At 34.9% G+C, this 24,519-nt stretch overlaps 3 protein-coding genes across 5 annotated transcripts in view; 2 read left to right on the top strand and 1 right to left on the bottom strand.

The window, feature by feature from the left end:
- Positions 1-24,519, bottom strand: part of LOC113048471 (B-cell receptor CD22-like) — a 1,131,192-nt gene that overhangs the window by 624,368 nt on the left and 482,305 nt on the right. The gene's annotated exons all lie outside the window — the stretch shown is intronic.
- LOC113048535 (uncharacterized) lies at positions 3,747-9,921 on the top strand. The gene is made up of 5 exons (XM_026210404.1): positions 3,747-4,061; positions 7,728-7,919; positions 8,033-8,189; positions 8,269-8,454; positions 9,288-9,921. The coding sequence occupies exons 1-5, from the start codon at positions 3,896-3,898 to the stop codon at positions 9,511-9,513; spliced, it is 927 nt and encodes a 308-aa protein (XP_026066189.1). The 5' UTR covers positions 3,747-3,895; the 3' UTR covers positions 9,514-9,921.
- Positions 11,112-24,055, top strand: LOC113048575 (uncharacterized protein C12orf56). The gene is made up of 13 exons (XM_026210455.1): positions 11,112-11,532; positions 12,961-13,138; positions 13,947-14,010; positions 17,210-17,501; positions 20,154-20,239; positions 20,337-20,481; positions 20,564-20,652; positions 21,640-21,729; positions 21,807-21,903; positions 22,042-22,116; positions 23,086-23,163; positions 23,260-23,438; positions 23,522-24,055. Exons 1-13 carry the CDS (start codon positions 11,281-11,283, stop codon positions 23,634-23,636), a joined length of 1,740 nt encoding a protein of 579 aa, XP_026066240.1. The 5' UTR covers positions 11,112-11,280; the 3' UTR covers positions 23,637-24,055.

Genomic DNA, 24,519 nt, shown 5'->3' with positions numbered 1-24,519 from the left:
TTTATCTCCTCCCAGTTTGAAACTGGACCAATCAGAGTTGAATGAGTGAGTTTATGAATGTATGTGGGGTAGCGATGCTCGTGAGCCAAATTGAACTGTTTACATGCAGCAGCGTCGGATTCTCAGAATAAACCCAACAGGGAGCAGAGAACATGCTGTTGAGACTGTCAGGAAATAAAGAGCAGAAGCACCTGCTTTATCACGCGCACAAAAGCTCGCATTAAACCCATATGTCATTGTGCGCAGAACTGCATGTAAGCAGGCTAGTGCATTAACCGACGGTACCTATACCCACTCATGCTTTATTATGACTGTTTTACACTTTTTAGCATAATAGTACAATCAACAAAATATTACACAAATGATATGCATCCTGACCTGTTTTTTTTAAAAAGGAGTTCACATGGGTGCTGCTTTTCATTCAAATCAGTCAATCAATCCACATTTCAGCATTTATGAAAATGCCTTATTATCAAAAGGTTTAAAAAGAAAATGTAGAATTATAATTCAGTAAGCTGTGCCCAACTGTTATTCTAATAAAACTATATTATTTATTTAATATGTATTATCATTTGTATATAATTTAAAAATATATGGTACACTTCTGATTTATACTGTATATGTATACTCATATATAAATCCAGTAAAGTGAGTCCAATTTTAATAAATTCTTATAAAATGTATAATTTATTAATTATTTATAAATTAAATACAATAAAAATGTGTTTGTGTGTGTGTGTTTGTATATATATATATATACATATATATATATATACACACACACACTAATTATCTCTCTCACTCTAACATTAATTACATCATATGAAAATATGATTGAATTATAATTAATATAATTACGTGTATTATATTTTTTAATGAGTATACATGTATAATTATAAATCGTACTATAACATTTTCCATGTTATTGAATTTTCTAATAATTGTATTATAATATTTAAATTAATATGTGAATATATATATATGTGTGTGTGTGTGTGTGTGTTAAGTGTATATATATATATATATATATATATATATATATATATATATATATATATATATATAATTAATTAAATAAATTATGCACAACATTTATTATTAATTTACAATCATTCATTATAAATATAAACACTATAATAATTTGTACATTTTTCTATATTTCTATTTTTTATATATTATACTTAATAACCAGAGAAATACCAGTGTCTTCTGCCAGGTTTTAGTCTGTATCATTATTTTTGAGCACAAGATTAAATTAAATTAAATTAAATTAAATTAAATTAAATTCCAACATCAGTCTGAATCTTCAGTCAGTTTAATACGTTTTAAACTGAGCATAATGGGAATAACACGCCATCTAGTGGATAACAGAGCAATTACTGTAACTGAATTGGCATTTTTCTAGTATTAGTTTTAAAGATTGTACAGTGAAGTGTTTTATAAAATAACTGCTACATAATGCAGCAACAACGAATAAAAATCTCTATTTGCTGCTTTTCTGTTGCATAATATGCTCTAAGTCTTTGTAATTTCTTTCTGAGCGAGAAAACTTAATCTGCTGGAATGCTGTAGTAAACCAAAGCTTTGTTTGGTCACAGTGGGGGGACAGAGCTGTTTGTGTGCTTTTTTTTGATTGACTTTTATTCTCGAATGTAATCACATTACCTGTTCTGCATACATCTACACTTAAATCAATAGTCTGCTCTCCATACAGACAGTAAACAGCAAATACAAGGTTGCATAACCTAATCAATGTTGCCTAAGTTACCTGTAAAGCTCTTTAGGGTTTTAGCAGGGGATGAATGTCAGTAACGCTTAAATCTTCAGTCAGGAGAGCCGCTGCTCCTGCATGAGGCTGTGAAAAGACCATGTTCTCCATGACACAATGCTGAAGATTAAGAGCTGTCCTCCTCTTGGACAGCGTTAAAAGGGTTTGATGGGGTGAGAGGAGCCATTAAGATCAGGTTTATATGCCATGATGTGGGCGAGGATCTCAAAGCATTACAGAGATTTAAAAGACGGGCCGAGGTGTTTGATTAATCAATGGAACAAGCCGTTACTCATGCTGAAGAAGTCTAACGTTGAGAGAGAAAACTCAGAGAGAGTGTGGGATATCAGGACTGTTTGTTCAAATGAAATAAAAGTCTGATTGTTTCCCTCTCAGCAGAGCCACGGCTAGAGAAAGAGGAGTCTGTCACCAACATCACTGCACAGAGACGGCACTGTCAGCCCTCAACAGGATATCATTAGCTGCTGTGAGCGAGTGAGCGAGCGAGCGAGCTTATAATCTTTAGTATAATCAAGAATGAAGGAATGAATGAATGAATAAAGTAGATGATTATAAGACACAATGCCTGAAAATAGTCCCAGTCAACTTTGCTATTGCTGCAACTACACAAACTAGCTGGGGACTATTTTCAGGTGCTGCTCTGTGAAATTACTGTGAAGAAAAGTTATTATGCAAGAATGAGAGTATAGTTCCTAGCCATATCAGTCTAGGAAATCATAACCTTTCATTTTCTGTCAGTCTTAGTACACGACACTACTACAGAAGGGTCATGTTTTAAATAGGAAAAATAAAGAAACTCTTTGGTCATTTTTGAGCGAGATGCTAACGGTCTAATCAGATTTAATGATCTATGCTAAGCTAAGCTAAGGTGCTAATTCCAGACCCGGAGATCGGCTGATGAGTTGGAAAATGAGCCTATTTTCAAAAAAAAAAAAAATAAGAAACACAAATATTATTATTTTGAGTTGAGTGTTCCTTTAAAGCATATATGAAAATTAATAATTATGAGAATGCAATCAAAATTAAACCAGACATCATTAGATAATACGATGAGTTATTACTAGAAGTGAAGGGAGCTAGTTGTCACACATTTATGGGGTCATGCTGGCACATTGTGGGGTACGTTGTAATACAAAAACTTTATTGGCACTGATTTGAGAATAAAAAAAAATTGGAATATGATGTTCATTAAATATATAATTATACTAAATATGTGTAATAAAAGTATAAATTCATTTTTAAATGTGTGAATTTATTTCATATGTGTGTATAAACGCAATATTGTATATATTCCACAAAAATGTTTTCAACATTGAAGAAATGAAGAAATGTTCAGAATGACTTCTGAAGGATCGTGTGACTCTGAAGACTGGAGTAATGAAGCTGAAAATGTAAATTAAATTTTAAAATATATTCAAATAGGAAACAGTTATTTTAAATTGTATAATAATACTTTACAATATTACTGTTTTTACTGTATTTTTGATCAAATAAATGCAGTCTTGGTGTTTATATATGTATATGTATGTATATATACAGTGTGTATATATACAGTATGTATGTGTATATATATAACACCAATATTTATTTTTTTGTTGTTGTTATTTCATAGTTTGAAATATGGAAAATATTTATGTATTAGTAAAACATGATGCAACTGGAATTTTAGTTTGGATTACTTAGATTTAATTCACCGCAATTCTTTAAGACTAACTCTTACTAGTAAATATGCCACCACTTTAAAGCCACAAGCTTGTAATCACGTGGGAGAGAGAGAGAGAGAGAGAGAGAGCATATGTTCATGAGGATGTGTGACTGCATAAACGACTGCAGCTCTGCTGTGTGTTGCATTACGCAAGCGGCTCATAATCAGCAGTGGAGCCGCAGCAGCGAGCGGCTTACAGAGGACAAACACACAGCAGCGCTGCACAGCGTAACACCCTCCCTCTCTCTCTCTCTCTCTCTCTCTCTCTCTCTCTCTGTCCCTGAGCGAACAGCCTGCGTTTGGCTCCTGAAGCACAGAAAAGTCTCAGGACTCACCAAGGACCAGCGGATATGAACGACTGACATTCACACTTTCCATCTCATTTTTAACCCCAGACTCCGATGGCTCTGAAGGACAGCCGGCTCACCTGGAGCTTCCTGCTGTGGTCTGTGACGTGGATCTCGGCTCTGACTTTTACGCCACATGAAGGGTCTTCGGTCAGTCCAGTATTTTATCGGACCACTCCATCTCTGAACAGCTCTGAGGCCCCTACAAACAATTACACAGGTGTGTATAACATCAATATTCTGTCATAATGATATAATAACTGCATATCATTGTAAAGTGCAATGCAAAGATTATCAAATGGACCCAAAAAGTTGTAGTGCATGTTTCTAAACTCCAAACAGCAAGTTTTGCATATCTTTTTCATAAAGAGCAGACTCAACCTGCAGCATTCACAGTCCCCAAACATACAAATATATTAAAACACGAGCACTTCTTGTGAAATTCACGTGTTGGCTTTAAAATGCACAATCTTCTTAAGGGTTTACAAACAAACAGAGCTTTCATAATGGCTCAGATAAAATCACCAGTGGGAATCAGACCAGACTGAACCGCATATAACGGAATTATATTATGATTGGAGAACATATAAAATATGCAAGCCATGCATACTTTTAGCGTACTTTGCAAATAGTTTATTGATGTTTCTTGAGTCAAAGTCAATATGCATGACAGATTTGTGGATCTCTGACATTATCAAGCTAATACTTGAGTTTGATTGCAGTATAATGAATCTGTGAAGGAAAAGACATCTTCCACAAGTGTCAGTTACCTTGAGGTTTATTGCACAGGTGAAACAAAGGATGCTTTTTGCCACGTGGTAATGGCGGGCAGTGGGATAGTTGGCAGTTTGTCAGTTCCGTTACAGGGTTGCCAGCTATGAAACTGAAATGGAGGGGTTTTATCGCCACTGTAGCCATGACAGAATTTGCCCTGCTTTCAGCTTTCAGTGCACGGCAAACCTGAAGGAGTTTGAAGTGGATCTTTCCTGGATAAGAACATGCACGGGTCAGATTTCATCCTAAAATCAAAAGAAAGGAATAAGAATGATATTCTGCTTGAATTTTGCACTGTGACATTTTTTCTATGATAATTAATCACATTTAGCCCCAAAATTCTTATGAAAAAAACAAAGAAAAGAAAGTTAATTACTGTAAAAATAATTATATATTATTTAATTTGTCATTTTTATGCATTTAGTTTTTTCTTGTATTATATTTAATTTAATTTAGAAAACTGTACTATATTTTTGTAATGCATTATAGTAAAATTATTGCAGAAAAATCATTACAGAATATACGTGAAAAATATATATTATGCAAAAATCTCATTCTCATGTGCACATATAAATAAATCATTATTACTAATAATATATAATGTACTGTAAATTGTTTGCAAACCATGATAGTAATTCTTATGCCTTTAATTTATCTCGATTTTAAATTAAAATAATAATTACAATAATAATAATAATTGTATTTTTACCCCATTACAGTAATGGGAATTTAATAATCACTGTTATATTAAGAACATAAAAAAATTATTCCAAAAACTTCAGAGCACATTACAGTAATAATTTTAATTGCTATGATAATAATGCAGATAATCCATAACGCAGAGTAATTATAGTTAATTTAAGTTGATATACTAACATAATTCAAACTAAAACTGCAGTAAAACAATATGACAAAACCACAAAATCCCTAAAACCTTAAACTAATACAATTAAAATGGAAACAGCAAATCTACAAATAAAATCGAATGCATTTTAATTATGCAATTGCAATCTTAATGATACTAAAAGAACACCGGCATAATGCACTTCCTTTTATAAAAATACATCCTGTAAAGTTGTTCCATTCACTCTAAGTCACTCATTTACCTGTAACACAAATACAGAGGCTTCCACGTCACTTCTTTAAAGGGATTACTTAACTGACAGTGTTAAAGAGAGAAAGCCGGAGTACACAGGAATAGCTGGTGAGCTCAGCAGATGAGTTACAATAACACGAGAACGATGCACCACAGCGTTCCTTGCTGAAGTTACATGATCATGCATTGACAAACTGATCTATTCAAACTGTCCCGCTGGAGAACGTCTGTGGTTTTATGGCAGTGTAGCTTCACGAGTGTGTGGTCAGGCTGCATCATGCCGGCCTTGTCGGCTACAGGGACTTGTGGGTAATCAATTTTTAATGCACGGCCCTATGCTTTATTTAAACGTGTTCTATTCTAAGAGCAGCTCTCTGGTGTGACCCTTGGGGAGTATGTGAGATGGGACGGAGGAGAGAAAACGAAACTGACAGATGAGTTATTTATTTATTTTGCCATGGAGTCGGATTGCTTAATGCTAGCAGCATTGCCATGCCAGTTAAGCCGGGCTTAATGAGACCAGCACAGGACTGAAACTGGTGTGAACAATAAACACCATCCAGTGACCCTGCCAGCTTAATCACACTGACTCCAGCACAGTCAACACGAGCTCCGTCTGACTGTATATTGACAGTGGAGATGGACAGTGGAATGATGAAAACTTGGATTGGAGAACACAGAAGATGCTGAATCCTCGGTGGGAATGTAGAGAGACTGGAGGAGAGGTGGATTATGGGATAGAGTGCAGGAGAAAACACCCTGTTGGTACTGATGGAAAGTGAGGGGGGAAATGCATTCATCTAAGCCCTCGAGGATAACTAATACTGTTAAATAAGGCCCAGGAAAACTTTCTTGCACACATACACTCACAGACAATCATAAGTGTTGATATTGTGATTACTGACATTTATTATTTATACTTTTTTTATTATTTGTATTTATTTATGTATTACACTGAGTGGTTGCCAGGTGTCTTTTCATTTCTACATTTATCATTTGCCTAGCAAAAATAACAAGTCCAAAAAAATTACAAGTATTCTGTTCTATTTGATTTAGTCTAATTAAAAAAAGTGATAGCAGCAAGCTGCATTCTATTCTATTCTATTGTATTCTATTCTATTCTGTTCTGTTCTTTTCTGTTCTATTTAGTCCAATCATTAAAAAGCAATAGCAACAAACTGCATTCTATTCTATTCTATTCTATTCTATTCTATTCTATTCTATTCTAGTCTAGTCTAGTCTAGTCTGTTCTGTTCTGTTCTGTTGTTTTGTTCTTTTCTGTTCTATTTAGTCCAATCATTAAAAAGCAATAGCAACAAACAGCATTCTATTCTATTCTATTCTGTTCTTTTCTGTTCTGTTCTGTTCTTTTCTGTTCTATTTAGTCCAATTATTAAAAAGCAATAGCAACAAACTGCATTCTATTCTATTCTGTTCTGTTCTGTTCTTTTCTGTTCTATTTAGTCCAATCATTAAAAAGCAAGAGCAACAAACTGCATTCTATTCTATTTCATTCTATTTTAATCTATATATTCTATTCTGTTTGATTTAATCCAATTATGAAAAAGTGATAGAACGCAACTTGTTACAATCGCTTTTTATAGAATAAAATGTATTTCTATTGTATTCTATTTAGTCCAGTAATGAAAAAGTGATAGCAACAAGTTTCATTCTATTCTACTCCATTCTGTTATACATCTGATTTAGTTCAATAATGAATATGTGATTAGCAACAAGTTGCATTCTATTCTATTCTGTTTTGGTCTGTTCTGTTCTGTTTGATTTAGTCCAATCATGGCAAAAGTGGTATCAACAAGTTCTATTCTATTCTATTCTATTCTATTCTATTCTATTCTATTCTATTCTATTCGACTTGCATTCATTGCATTCACAAGTTGCTTCAACAACTTGCATTCTATTCTATTCTATTCTATTCTATTCTATTCTATTCTATTCAGTTTTGATTTAAGTGTATATTTAAAGTGGTTTCTAACCGTTAGTGCTGTGTATTTGCAGGCCTGAGCTGCACGACGCTGCTTCCCCCTCGGCGAGGCTCTTTCTATGTAGAGGAAGGCTCTGGGATGTCCGTGGGCACAGTTTTGGTGTTCTGGTGCCTCGAGGCGTACCAGCTGGTGGGCAGCGAGAAGATCACCTGTGTCCTGCGTAGCGACAGCGCTCAGTGGAGCAACTACCCACCCGACTGTGAGGGTCTGTGTTCACTGCCATCATTTCTGTTTTAAGAGATAAAAAACACCTAAGAAATGCACTCCTACTAATTAAATCCCAGATTTTCAATGTGGAATATTGTGTAAATATGGTAGCCATTCCCAAACCAGAGGACCGCGGGCTGAGAGTGGCCGTACTGGCATCGGTAGTGAGCAGCATCATCATCCTCGCCATGTCCGTGTCCTTCATCATCTGCTGTCTGCAGGAGCGCATGAGCAAAGCGAGAGCAGAACAGACAGACAGAAGGGGAAGGTATGCACATCTGGGGAGGAAGAGACAAGGGAGTTTAAAACATGCAAAGAAGATGCTAATGATTTCTCTGAGTTTACAGGACGAGAGACAAACACAAATCATCCTGGAGGAGTGAGTGCTGGCTGGAGAGAGATGAAGGAGACTGGGAATCTTTTCCTCCACCTAAAATTTACAGTCTTTCCCAGCACCTTGACCCCCATCTGACCCCTGAGAGCCCGGTCTATATGGGGGGACTGGCTGGTTATGATAACCGTGGGTATCTGAGGTGAGAAACTGTGCAGTGTTACATATTTTTGATTGTGTTTACATGTGAAATTAATCGAACTAAATCACACACATAAAAAAATAATCAGTATGTAAGAGGAAATAAATTTTTTTTTTAATATTTTATTCTCTTTTAAAATGTATTTATAATGTCACAATTCTGACAGGCTTTGTCTGAATTCTGAGCTTTTTATTGATTTTTTTTTTTTTTTTTGCTTCCACTGCAAAATAAAAAAATGTAAAGGTTATTTTTTTTCATGCAATCGCAAGTTTGTCACAATTCTGGATTTTCTTTAGATCTTCATATATAAATCCTATACATAAATTTATATCTTGCAATTCTGAATTTATATCTCACAATTGTGCATTTAAATGTCACAATTCAGCATTTATATCTAGCAGTTCTGCATTTGTATTTCACAATTGTGCATTTATATCTTAAAATTCTGCTTTATTAATATTTCGCAATTCTGAGTTTATATCTCTGTAAAGTGTTTATGTCTCTTTTTTTTATACTGATAATCAGTCAAAGTTAGGAGATACTGTATAAACACAAAAAGCTTGCTGAAAAGTCTGAATTGTGAAATAAAATGCTACAGTTACCTTGTTTAATTCCAGGGTGGAAACAATCTTCCTAGTGCAGCTTAATATTTTTGTGGAAACTGTTATGCATTTTTTTCCCAAGATTCTTTGCTGAATGAATAGCATTTATTTGAAATAAAAATGTTTTTTAATATTACTAATGTCTTTACTGTTAGTTTTGATCATTTTAATGTACCCTTGCTCAATAAAAACATACATTTATTTTTTCAAAATGCTATGTTTGTTTTGCAGGAGTCAGGAAAACCTCCTGAAAGCTCCTCTTCCTGCTCTTTACCGTACAGAAAGTCATATGTACCCACATGTGGTCCTGCAGAGGGTCCCCACACCCACAGTGCCGACTGCACCCAGCGCGCCCGTCTACCTCCACCTCTCCACCCCTCCACCCGCAGAAAGCCCCGGGGAACAGTCTGCTCTGCCGCCGTACCCCAGCGCCGCTCCACAGCGTCTGTGGCCATAGAAACACACTTTTATTCAGAACTTTTACAACTGTGGCCATGGCGACGGATTACGGCCCCTACGTGCAAACGGCTCCTGGGGTTCAGAAAACCAAGAGAAATGATAGACTCAAGCTAGAGCCACCTCGATCACTACACACCGCTAGATCTAGATGTTAGACCATGTGTGGGTCCAAATGTAGTTACATTTAATATGTTGCATATGTAAGGACATTTCTGAATGACTCTAAAGAGGCCCTCTGTGTAGTTTCTTGGAGAGAAAAGTGACATTAGGAGAGGTGAGGACTCCATCCTGGTACTGTGATCCACTCCAGGTTTTATTATTGTCAGTTAGTACTTTTTATCTGTGTGGTGAAGGTTCTGACTACTTGCACTCATTAAATGAAAAAATGCAACAATTTCAAGTCACATTAGAGCATCATTAGAGTATAATATCTCCATGTTTTGTTTTTGTGTTATAGAATTGTAGGAGGATTACATTAATGTCCACTGGGATCTCATAAACCTATGATACTTGATTTTGTTTACAACAAATAAAAAGATTTTAATAATTGTGCATGTGTCTTGTGTTTTTAACACACAATTATCTAAAAAAGTGTGTTTGTGTGTGTGTGTGTGTGTGTGTGTGTATTTATATATAAACTAAGTATATATGGTTTCACATATAAGTCCTATTCACAAGTAAATGTCTGGCAGCTGTAAATTTAGTGTTGACTCAATTGTACAGATGTTTATCCATGAATATTGTTGCAATGAAAAGTAGACTGTATTTTTTTTTTTTTTTTTTTTATGTAATAAAATTGTTCTGTTTAAAATGACTGTTGTTAGGCTATAGTAGACTCCATATGAGGGCAGTGGCGTTTTCACACTTTAAATTATGCATGAGAATGCCGAAATGATGAGAGCCATTATGTCTAAGAGTTAGTTACTGCCCCTAGATTAACTTGCACTTCTTCAGTAAGAAATAGAAGCATCTGCTCTTTACTTCCACAGGATGGCGCGATCATTTCAGCATGCATTTCACTCATAAAACACATCTCTTACATTAAACCATATTTTTTTATTCAAATAAAATCATATATATATATTATATATATATATATATATATATATATATATATATTTTTTTTTATTTTTATTTTTTTTCTATATTATTATACAATATATATTAGGATTATAAAAGGAACAGATCAGTCAAAAATTTACATTATTTTCTGATTTACTCACCCGCATATCTTTCCAAACCAGTATGATTTCCCCCTAGAAGCACAAAGGCAGAATTTTAGCAGAATGTTTTTTTTTTAAATGAGAGTCGAAAGGTCACTCCACTTAAAAAAAATAAAATAAATTCAAACACCAAAATAATCGTGAAAAAACTCCATATGAATTTCACGATATTACATGTTGGCTATAACTAATTGTGTCCAATTTATCAGCTATAAAGTTTTAATTTAATTTGTTTTTTGTTTTACGTTTGTAGCCTTTCTTTCATTATTGTTGCATATTGCATGGATACGGTATACCTCTCATTACAGAGAGCCAAGCCATGCTGCACTATTTATAAGGGCTGAAGCGCATGCGCAACGAGAACGCGCTCCGCTCCCACTGACTGGAGTTTAATACGCACAGAGAGCGAGAACACACCTTGCAGCAGAGCAGCACAGCAGGGAATCAGTGAATGGAGAAATAACTTCTGCATGGTGTTTAATATGACAGCACGCGCGGGATATGGGAGGTAGTGTGAGTGTGGTGTCGAAGGTGACATTCCCATGGCCAGAACCAGCGCGGACGGACTGCTCCGTCCGAGCAACAGCAAACTGGACTCTTTCCTCAAGAGGAACACCAGTCGGGATGTGTACGAGCGGATCCGGGTCTACGAGCCGTGTGTGGTGGTGTCGGGGTCGGTGAAGAAGGTTTTCATGCATGTGATCCTGAGCGATGAGCGCGTGTATCTGAGCGAGTATCACCCGCGCGCGCTGCGTGAGGCGCTCAGCTTCAGACACATCAAGAGCATCGAGCTGGTGAGAGAGCGATATACAAACTAAATAATAAATAATAAACTGTTTCATCTGCTGATATAGAGTTGCCTACTTTATTATCACATGCACAACTGATTACAATAAGAAAACCCAACTAACAAGAACGTTTCATAAGTTTAAGAAACGTGAGAAAACTTTATAGGAACATTATCATTTTGCAAACTAAAACCTTTTAGAGAAACGTTCCGTAAATGATGTATAAATTATGGTTTTTGTCCTAACATTTTGAGAGCGTTAGGCTATTGAGAGAACCTTTCGAGAAAATTCCCCAAAGTTGCGTGAACGTTCCCTGTTAGTTGGGAATGCATGTACTCAAACAACACAAGACAACAATATAGTAGCCTACTTACTATATAGTATAATATAGTGAAACAACAGTACAAAGCAGTGCAATATGCACATCAACAGAAACAATATTTAAAAGAAATAATTTGTGATATTTTGTGATATGCATTGACATTCATCTATGTGTCAACTGTGAGGTTTGTGTTTATCTTAACTGTTAACTGTTACAAAGCAGTGCAATATGCACATCAACAGAAACAATATATAAAAAACATAATTTGTGATATTTTGCTGACTTCTCTGAATGTGCATTAAATTCCTTATTGCAAAATTAATTGTCATTGAACGTGGCCATACTCTTCTGAACAGAATTCATAAGCTTCTGAAAATTACAAGGAATGTGATGATAACTAGACCTAGAAAGGTCATGGAAATTAAAAAATGTAAATGATATTTGTGTTACAGTATGCACATATTTTTTGGGGATTTCTTTTTTGGAGTTTGGAATCATCCAAAAATGTGGATGCATTTTACATGGCCAGAGACTGTAAAATGTGGAATTTTACAGACTTTTACAGTCTTATTAATAATTATGTATAATTGCATATTTTTTATTTATTAAATTATATTAATTATTATTTTAATTAACTAATAATCATGTATTATTAATTTACTGATCACTCGCCGCTGAGTCAATGTGATCTAAATGTCAAATAAAGCACCACTGTCTGCTAAGACAATGCTAATTATAGTGAGGACGTTTGCTCATCCGGTCATGTTAAACTTCTTAAAGAAGGTTTGTTTGGTAAGCTCATGTTCGTACAGATCAAAGCATGAGTCATGGAACGCTTCAGCGCTGAAAGACTGGATGAAGCATGTAAATGTCACAGACAGTAGCAGAATTACCAAGAAAAAGCAGTTTATCTGTTATTTACATAGGTGCAAAATGCATTTTCCTCAGATATACAACATGCATATTCTATATATAACTATTAATGATTCTAATTGATTATTGATGATTAGAGGTTATTAAATGGTCATTCATTCCCACATCAAGCGGCTTACACTGATGTAAATAGGTCAATGTTAGACTGTAAGCATACAAATCTCTGTCTTTCCTCACAGATCAATGATTTGCCTGATTTCCTAAGCGGACAGGATCGTGAACGCTCACAGCACATCCGTGTTGTCCATACCACAAAGAATCCTGGGAAAAAGAGCTCAAGACCCAAAGGATCCGGTCAGAATAAGCCATCATTTCCAGTGCAAGGACGCAACTCGAGTGCCCGTCATTCGCTGGAGGGTAAAAGAGCTATTTAATGCAATCAGGAATTATTTAATTATCAGGAATGAACTGTTCACAAGCAGGAGATGCAAAGTATGATTGCATAACTATTGATTAGTATTAGAGCGCCAGAAGTGAGGGCATTTTTCCCTGGAGAGTGTGATGCAAAGCTGTAATCTCCGCAGCAGTTATGTGTGTTAATCCATGAGCTCTTTCAGCATTGACATTCATCTACGTGTCAGCTGTGAGGTTTGTGTTCATCTTAACTGTTAAGAGACACTTCTGTACTGAGATTTAGTGAACGCAGTGCAGGAAAGCTGCTTAACCAGTGCCGGATAAACAGCTGAACCAGGACGCTCAAGGACAATCAGCGATTCTACATCATTTGAGTTCATCTGCGAATCGAGAGGATTCATTCATTGACAAAATTGCTCTATTACTGTAGCCCGTCAAATACAGATATATCTATATGCATTACAGTTATGGACTGAAAATAAAAGGAATGTGATGATGATGCAATGTGCACCTTGAATGCAGAATAAAAGCGTCCACCAAATGCATAAATGTCAATGTAGATAATTGCATGCACACTTCAGTTTATCGTCTCATTTAATACATTTATGCATTTAGCAGATGCTTTATCCAAAGCAACTTAAAGTGCATTAAGACTATAAATTTTTTTACCAGTATGTGTGTTCCCTGGGAATTGAACCCATGACCTTTTGCGCTGCTAATGCAATGCTCTACCAAAGAGCCAAAAAAGAAAAAAACCGCTCAAATTAACCTGAACTTGAAAATGAAACAATTGTGTTTTATGATCCTGCAGGCATGAGTCCTGTTCTCCTGTCGTCTGAGTCCTCGAGCTGGAGAATCTCTCCCACATCAATGAGGTAAAGTCCTCTCATTGTTAACGGCCTCACGTTCACCCAAAACAACATGCTTTATCTCCACCTCGCAGCTTTTTACTGCCTCCGACTCCACAATGCTCCGAACGAACAGACTCCGTTTTGAAGACTCGTTTGCTTAGCAACTCAAGCTATTAAACAAAGCAGTGCGATAATAAATGCAGAGATATTCTGAATCCCACAGCTCTGTATCTCACGGGACGAGTGTGTTGTGCTTCGTTGCTTGGAAACTTAAATTGATTAAGCTCTTATGTGTGTTATAAGATATCAATATATAGTATATTGATTTAAGGGATCAAAGGTCATCAAGATGAATTGTTTAACATGCACTGGCATCATAATACTGTCTTGGAGATTTATCCAGTGACATGCAAAAGAAAGCATTCATCTAATGGACCATAAAGGAAACTTTTGATATTTTATTGAACTGTAGTTTAGAGTGGTACGAAATTAAAATTATATAAAATGTGCTTCCTATTTATGCTTTTTAATAATAAAAAAATTCAGTAACTTTATCGTTGTCATTTGCAAAGAATGTTGCTCTGAAGTGCTGCAACGTGAGCATCTGAAGAGGGAAAGGAGAGCGGAGAGAAGGTCGCATTACATATTCAAGTTTAATGAACGGAGATAAAAGAAAGACAGATCTAGTCAATTGGAAACCACACAAAGTTTATGAAGTGTTGTGTATGTGGTTTCATGCTGATTTTCAGGTCATATAATAATTTTTGCTGTTATTCTGCTAATACCTGTATTCATTAGTGTTATTTTAGTATTATCAGGGTTATTATAATTTACTTAAAACTAAAACCATAAAGAACTTTGTTGCTTCTAAAAGAAAATAAATTTTAACCAAAAAATGTATATATATATATATATATATATATATATATATATATATATATATATATATATATATATATATATATACACACACATATATATAATTTCAGCTTTTTATTTTATTTTGAACATTTCCCATGTTCAAGTTGATGTACAACAATAAGTAAAACCAAGACTGAAATAATTAATAAAAAACAAAAACTGACATAAACAAAAACACACAACAGAAATAACAAAAATGTTAATGACAACAGAAAATCTAAATATAACAAATGTATTCATATAAAAAATATTAATAAAAACTATAATATTTTATTATAAATTTAGTTTTTTTAGTTTCCATTTTTTTCCTTTTTGTAGTTTTTATATAATTTATATATATATTTATATATGCATATTTCAGTTTTAGTTTTATTTCTGTTTGAGTTTTGAACTTTTTTTCCATTTAGTTTGTTTATATCTAATAATTACATTTTATTTCTATTAGTTATAGTTTTAGTTAACAATTAAAACACTGATATTCATAACGAAAGCTGAAAAACGTGAATACTAAAAACCAAAACTGACGTCAGCTGCTGCACACGATGTAGTGCTGTCATGCATTTTACACTGTTGACAGTCCTGACTTTACTGCAGAGCAGAGGAGAGGATTGGCGTCATTCACACTGTTGCCAGGGCACGAGATGAGACGGAAACCACGAGCAATAAATGTCCAATTAAAAGACGATGTTTGTCTCAGCAAAACACGGCAGCTTGACGTTCTTAACGACATGTGTTTGTGCTGGAGCTGCCAGCCACCAGACGTCTCCGAGACTGTTCTGAGAACAGTGTGAATGTGAGCAGAGCTGTAATGTTTAGAGAGGAGCAGTGAGTCGAAGCCGACCCGAGGGAGACCATTAGTTCACGTTTAGCACATATTTGTGAGCGCTTGCCATTGAGGAGTAAACCACATGGGAAGCACTTTAAACATTATTTAAAGGCAGCTTTTCCACAGTTGAAGGCTTTATTGAATTGGTGGTGTGCGGTTGTAGTACAGACACGGTTTCTGAGCATTTTTCTAAATTGTGAGAAGGCTGAGGCATATGGAAGCATGTTCTCTTTATCCTGCATCCTATTAGAGAAGACTGAAATAGGAAATGTAACGACATCCAAACCGTGAGGTTCTGTGCTGAACATGTCGCTCATCAGCACCTCCTCATGGAAATTTTCTGTCAGTGCAATTAGATTTCAGTGACGCAACAAGTTGCTTTTATGTTTTATCAAAGGCCCTGTTTAATTATACAGTTCAGAGGATCTCTTTGAAGAGACCTGTTTTCATGATAAACAGATCTGTCTTAGACCAGTTTATTAGAAAGTTAACCCCTGAAGTATTTTTGTGAAGGAAAAACAATTTTCTACTGTACTTTTAAACCTTGAGATTCTTAAAAGATTAGTTCACCCAAAAATTAAAATGATGTCATTAATGACTCACACTCACGTCGTTCCAAACCCGTGAGACCTCTGTTCATCTTCGGAAATAAGTCATTAATGACATAATTTTCATTTTTGGGTGAACTAACCCTTTAATAATCTTAAAATCTAAACTTCAAATTAAACACATTTTTATTATTTTAATGCAGTGTATTATAGTTTATGTATTATAGTTTTATTAATATTTTTAATATTTTTAATGCTTTCCATTTAATTTTAGTGAAAGTTTGAGTAATTTTGTTGTGTTTTTTAAATTGTAACATTTTATTGAAATTTCAATTACAGTTTATTTTATTTCCAGTAACAAATGTTTTTATGATTTATATTAACTATAATAACCCTGCTTGCCATTACATAATATTAATGACTAATATTTAAAAACTGTCTCCCTACTTTTGAATCTATAATAGAATATTATTAATAATATAAAAGAAAAAAATATAATCATTTTATTGTAGTTTGTTTTTCTTTACTGTGCTTTTAAGACGGTTTTAAATTGATAGTTCACTCAAAAATGATAATTCGTTCATCAATTACTCCCCAAACCTTTATGAGTTTCTTTCTTCTGCTGAATATAAAAAAATATATTTGGAAGAATGTGGGGAAGCAAACCTCCTCATTGATTTCCATGGCATTTTTTTTCCCTTAAAGTGGAAGTCAATAGCTACCGGCAACTGTTTGTTCACTTACATTCTTCAGAATATCTTCTTTTGTGCTTAGAAGAAGAAAGAAACTTTTTGGAACAATATTGGAGGGTGAGTAAATGGTGATAGGTGTTCATTTTTGGGTGAACTATCCCTTTGAGATGTTAATTACCTTGACATGTTTGCCTTGCTCTAAAAATACATAAAGTAACTGTCTTTGTCTGTTACAGTGAAGGTGGTCAGGAGGAAGAAGAAGGCAGCGTCATTCCGAAGAGACGTTCAGCTTCCTGTCCGCACACGGATGTTTTGGCTCTGTCTGTGTTTGATAGCTCTCCCGCTCACTCCTCCAGCTCCAGTGACCAGCGAGAGAGTCCCAGCGCTTCAGACTCGACAGCACTGATGAGGAGAACAACTACAGAGGAGCAGGAGGAGGAGAAAGAGGAAGAGTTACACCTTTATGCGGTATCTCCATCATCCCGAATATACCTTCACCTGCAGAGCTCCTGGAGCAGCTACATCATAGTATGTGTTTCTACTCGCTTTGTGTTTAATGCTTAAAATTCATTTTGTATGTTGATAATTTTACAGAGGAAGTAATTGCATTTGTCGCATATTGTAAGTAAATACATTTTAAATAGAAGTCTATGCAAGGCATTGCTGTAGTATGAAGGTTAAAGGGTTAGTTCACCCAAAAAGGAAAATTATGTCATTAACCCCTTTACGTGCAAACATCGCTGACGGCCCCAGTTTATTATTGTTTCACTTTCACAGCACATTAAACATCACTCTCTTACTTGATCTGGACAAATTGTGCATCAATTGAAAGTTTAAAGACTCTAGCTTCGATATTTGACCAATATTTTGATAAAACATTGTTGCAGTGACAGATATTTAGTGATTTATGTCAGGAGTGCAAAATAATAAATCCGTATTATGCCCCATTTTGAATAGAAATTCACAACTCACTCATATTCAGACAGGTCAGCAGCGGTTTATTTGTGTTCACATAGACTCACTGAACAGCGTCAATAAGGATTTATAGACCAAAGATGCATATCTGCGGAGATATATGGATATATTTACTGATGTTTACTTCATATTTCTTCAGACAGAATCGTCATTTCTATTCATTTTCCACTGATTTACGCAATCTGATGATAAATAGCCTCTGCCAGAGCCGTCTCTGTTTGTTTGCTTCCGTGTACTCGAGCTGTGACCCAGAAAGACTCTGATTGGAAGTTTGGGTTGTCAATCTGACAGTCCCAAAACCAGACAGCGTCAGATCGTGTCACATGGTTCGTGAACAGTTCCTGGTTCATATCTGCTCACAACAACACTGAAACACCTCTGTATACACGAAATATCCGAATAATAAACCCGCGATTACGATAGAAAAGCTTGGTATGAGATTTTCTTGAGATCTGGGGCATTTTATAAAATATACAAAAAAATGTACATGGGAAATGCTAACTTGTGCAGCGATGAAAAATGCTACAAATAGCATATTTTTACAATAGTAAACGACCAAATTCCACCCCTGATCGCTAAAGGAAGTTATTATAAACACTCGATCGGGGTTTAAAGTGAGTTTTGTATAAAAGTGTACTAATAATTTCATAAATTGTCTGATGTAGCTTGATGCTAACGTTAGCTCCGATGCTACTAATAGCAGGTGCTTTTCTTCTTCATAATGCATTTTTGTCTCAATAATTCACGTCAATGTCGTAAGAAAATGTTTTGTTGTATTTTTATATTAAGACTTTTGATAAATAAGGGCTAAATGCAAAGAGAGACTGAAGTGAGATCGCTGCTTTGTTGCTTTGTAAAGCCTGAAAAACCACAATCAATGCTAATAAAGGTGGAATAAAAACAAAAGAATAATGATAAAAGAATAATGCGGATAATGTGTCGTACCTGGCGGAGGTGTGAAAGACTCGTTTGGTGAGAACAATACAATCATGAAACGGGCAGTTTTCACAGCCAAACACACATATAAAACACACATCAGTGTTTACATGTGAGATCTTACAGAGATGACAAGGGCCATAAATCAATCTGATTTGCCTTCTCTAAAAAACACACATGACATGGCCTTAGAAAATATTTCATAAAATTCACAGTTTTACAGATTAGATTATGAAATTTCTAATGAAGTTTTGAAAGACTTGTGGCTTTAGCTACACTCTATTTCTAAACTCATATCTTACATCAACACATTTTTTAAATACATTTAAAAAATATGTTTTTAATATATTTATTTTTGTTTTTATGTTTGAGCTTATATATCTCTATTATCATAACAGTCTGAGTGATTCTGATTCCTGAACAGTAAACTTTAAAGTGTCAGCTTTGTGAACATATGTTGCATATGTATCTAGTCAGAAAGAACCATGAGCAGAAACCTTTTTATTTTGGGTATGTCATTTCTGTCTCCATGCCAAAAAAGGAGGTGCCTAGAAAGGGGTTAATGACTCACCCTCATGTCGTTCCAAACCCGTAAGACCTCTGTTTTCTTCGGAACACAGTTTAAGATATTTTAGATTAAGTCCGAGAGCTCTCAGTCCCTCCATTGAAGCTGTGTGTACGGTCTACTGTCCATGTCCAGAAAGGTAAGAAAAACATCATCAAAGTAGTCCATGTGACATCAGAGGGTCCGTTAGAATTAGCTGAAGCATCGAAAATACATTTTGGTCCAAAAATAGCAAAAACTACGACTTTATTCAGCATTGTCTTCTCTTCTGGGTCTTTATCTTAACTTTTGTCTTATATTTCTTATATTTTTTGCTAGAATTTTTTTATATTAATGATATATCGTCAATTTAGTATTATTATTAATTTAATATTCATAATTAAAAACAAAACTTTGTTCATAATACAATATAAAATAAAATAAGAAGACGTACTCTAAATTGCAGTCTTTGTACTTTTTTTTCTTCTTTATTATACACCTTTAATTTGCCCCACTAAAAATATAAGGTTGATATATATATATATATATATGTAGTGTGTTGAAAGTGAAGTGCAAAAGTACTGTTTAAAAGATCATTTGAATGCTTTACAGATCAAAAAGCACATTTTTGTATGGCCGAGTAAATTTTTTTAATAAACATACAAGCTGTACATTTCAACTTTAAACCCCTATGAAATTTTTTTTTATTTATGTACTTTTTATAGCGATCAACTTTGATGCTGGACCCAGTGTACAGGAAGAGATGTGGCATGTCCTCTTCTCCTCAAAAACAGAAATCTCACAAAATCAGGTACTGCATCTTTCTGACTGAACAGCTTGGGTTTGTTTAACTGTGTGGTCAGTGGAAAATGCACAGGCTATGAAAGGGTGTGCGGATGTGTTTCCAGCTGGGAACGGACGTGTCACTTGTTCAGTCAGTTGAGCGGAGAGCTGCTGCAGGAGGACGTGGGCCTGGAGAGTCTGTATTTACTCCTGCAGGAGCTGCACACAGCCACGAACCGCAACCCCACCATCAAAAAACTCTTCTGGAAGGTAACATGCAGCTGTCTAACATGCACTCTTCATCCAAAAATGAACATTTCCTTCACAAAATCCTTTTTTATTTGCTCCTCAGTCACCGGACCTCTATCCTTTCCTGGTGAAAACGCTGGCTGAAAGCTCTCAGAGCGGCCAGGAAGGAGTCCATGCATCCGACAGACTTCTGTAAGCCTCGTTATAAGAAACGCAGATATGTAACTTCTGCATGAGTTACCCAGGGAACATTGACATTTTTCACAGTTATAGAAATGTTAGGACAAAACGTTCGTAAGGTGATGTTTATAATTATAATTATGGAATGTTCTTATATCTTTGGCGATGAGAGAAAACATTCTGAGACCAGCATTTTCGGAATGTTCCTATGATGAATTTGATGATTATTCAAACGTTTTTGTAACATTTAAATAACATTCTAATCATGACAATCTGGAGATTTGAATGTTTTTAGAATATTAAGAGTAAACATTCTACTAAATTTAAATGTTACCCAAAATAAAACATTATTTGAATGTTTGAGAGATGCTTTTAAATAACAATCTAATCGGCATGTTTATTATACAATATTATAAATAATTATATTTTGGGTGAAAATAAAGTTAGAACGTTGTGAGAAACGTTTTTGTAACCTTTAAATAACATTATAATCAACAACAAAACCAGATGTTTTCAGAACGTTTTCAGAAAATAAAAGTTCAAATAACATTATATTTTGGGCAAAAAATGAATTTAGTAAAGCATTTAAGAACCATTTTGGTCACCTTTAAATAACACGCTAATCACAACAAGAAAAACTGGAAATTCTAACGTTACAAATAATATTACAAATAAACATTCAAATAACGTTATATTTTGGACAAAAATAAAGTTAGTAGAATGTTGTAAGAAATGCTTTTTGTAAGCTTTAAATAAAGTTATAATGGTTATATTCACAACAAGAAAATAATCACAACAAGAAAAACAGACATTTCAGTCTCATAACAAGCTAAACGATCCTTGTTTATAAGTTCTACAACTTCGTAATGTTCTCAGGTTGACATTTACTACTTCAGACCATCACCGAGCACATTTTCATGGTCATTGCTGAAGGCTTTCTGTAATATGTGCAGTCTGAGGACATTAAGACAGAAACAAAGATAACTCTCTGTCCTACAGGCTGTGCACTTTGGTGGTTCAGATATTAAGCCTGATGTTCAGGGGAACAGAGATCGAAGCGACGAGGCTCAGCATGCTGACGGCCAAACAGTGAGCGATTCTACCTCTAGTGATAATACTGTATATACAGTAATATTTCAATGAGAAATACCTGCTGTTTGACACAGGGGAGCTCTTACGGAGAACATGCTGCTCGCTTTAGTGCGTGATCCAGATCTCCAGCTGCCAGACTCTACTAATGGCTCCAAATCTTCAGTTCATAAGGTATTAAATATATATTCCTTAATGGAAAAATGTGAAAACAATTTTTTTTTATCATACACTCACTCTCACTCTTATGATCAATTAATTTGTGCTAATTAAATGTAATTTATGTTAATGAAGTGTATTTGTGCATGGCAGCTGCAGCGTCTGCAGGCAGACTATTTGGATGCGGCTTCTGCTCTTCTGTTTGAGGTGGTTGTGTTCTGTCAGGAGGCGAGTAGCATTTTCTCATGCATTTATGTATACAGACTATATACACCACTAACACACACACACACACACATGTTGGCATAAATGGATTATGGGGACTTTCAATAGGCATAGTGGTTTTAAAGCATAAGACATTTTCTATCCCCGGATTTTATGTAAATACATTTTAAAATGTAATTTATCCCTGTGATGCAAAGCTGGATTTTCAGCATCATTATGCAGTCTTTGATGTCACATGATACTTCAGAGATCATAATTTGCTGTGTATATATATTTAGTGTTCCTGTAGCTCAGTTGGTAGAGCATTGCATTATCAAGCGCAAGGTTGGGGGTTCGATTCCACGGGAACACATGATAAGTAAAAATTTATAGCCTGAATGTACTGTAAAGCGTCTGCTAAATGCATTAATTTAATTTATATATATATATATATATATATATTAAACAAAGAGACATTAAATTGATCAAAAATGAAAGTAAATACATGTATAATATTGCAAAATATTTAAATAAATGTTGCTCTTTTAAATCGTCTATTCAAAAAAACATTAAGTGCAGCTTCCACTAAATGTTTTACCAGAAAATAACTGTTTTCAACGATGATAATAAAAAGAACCATTATTAATAATTGAGCACCAATATTAACTGATATTAGCTGAGCAGTATATTCATTGATATATTAGAAAGACTTTTGAAGGATTGAAAATTCAGCTTTCCATCACAAAAATAAATTACATTATAAAATATATGGCAGTTATTTTAAACTCTTATAATATTTCACAATATTAGAGCTTTTACTGGATTTATTTTTGATTACATAAATGCAGCTTCAGTGAGCAGAAGAGACTTTAAAAAATATTTACAAGATTATTATAATCACTCCAAACTTTTGACCAGTAGTGTATCATTAGTGTATTATTTATGGGTATGCATATATGCATCAGCTTTACTTGTCTCACTTATGGTTCAAAGGCTAGTCGCACACCTGCTCTGGGACATTTCCTTACCATCAGCTGGGTGTTTCGCTTGCTTAAACCACATCCATTCTTAGTAAGTACAGTATATACCCATTTCATTTTCATGCATATTTGCATGAATGCACGTGATTAGATTCCACATCAGAATCAATGTTTGGCTCTTTCGCAGCTCCCGTTCGTGGGCTATCAGGCCCAGCAGGTGGTTCTGCTTCTCTCAGGTGCTCAGGATCCGCTCGGCCCATCTCAGGCGGTTCTCCTGTACCAGCGCTGCCGGGTTTTGTTAGCCTGTCTGCAGCACAGCACCTGTTTGAGCAAATACATCAGGACGGGATTCAAGGAGGAGTTCAGGTTCTTCATGAGGTTCAAATATATTCAAGGCTAAGGCAGAGCTGTCATATTTGTTATTATAATATATCTTGTGTTTTTTATAGGTACTATGTGAAGACGTCAGGGCTGGAGGACAAACTTCCCCATCACTACCCCATCAGTCAGCCTGCCCAGCGCCTCCTTTCCCAGCTCCTCAGTCTGGTTCTCCTGAAACCTTGAGCTCGGGCTCTTTTTCTTTCTGTTCCTCTGGCACTGAATTTCTTATTTCTGCAGACAGACGTGGGAATTTGCCTTTGAATGAATATGCTGCACTTTTAAGATTGAATTCAAGACTTGTGTCGTGTCTTACTGTGTTGAACAGAGACTGCGGGATTTTACTCTGTTTAGCATTTCGCCTTGGTCTACACTCAGGATTATTATGACTGTGATATGTGTTACATATCTAACATCACAGACTGAACTATTTATTAGATATGAATATACATTAAATAGACTGATATCAAATTGCACTTTTTATTTAACAGATTCAGGTTTGGCAGGTCACTTTTATATGAGACTGATCACAGTATTATTATATGAATATCTTCTTCATATTTATTACATTCACTGTAATTTAAGCCACTGGTACAGATGCACTTGTTTATTTTGTTGGTTGGTTTTTGTTTGGATGCACTTTTTTCTATATAAGACTGTACTGATTTTCAGGAACTCTATGTACCTCAAGGCCTCAAATTAAAAATATCAAATATTTAAAATAAACATTTGTGTGTGTGACATTTTTATCAAACCTAAATGTTGAATGGGTGTTTTTGTATACCCAATAAAAAAACAGCAAATATATATATATATATATACATATATACATATACACACACACTCATTCACACAATTACAGATTGAATAGAAATGACACAATAAAAATATTAAGTGATATGTGTGTCACTACGGTGAGTTTCTGATGCAAAAGCCCTTAAGGTGATCAAAAAGGTGATTAAAATCCTATTAAAACTATGACTTACAAATAAAGCCCTATTTATATTTTTGATTTTGTGCATTTATTTTAAACATCTGATCCTGCTGTCAAAATGCAAAAGGTAATTTT

This window comes from Carassius auratus, chromosome 29, assembly GCF_003368295.1.
Source record: "Carassius auratus strain Wakin chromosome 29, ASM336829v1, whole genome shotgun sequence".
NCBI classification, from domain to species: domain Eukaryota; kingdom Metazoa; phylum Chordata; class Actinopteri; order Cypriniformes; family Cyprinidae; genus Carassius; species Carassius auratus.
This window is presented reverse-complemented; position numbering and strand designations above follow the sequence as displayed.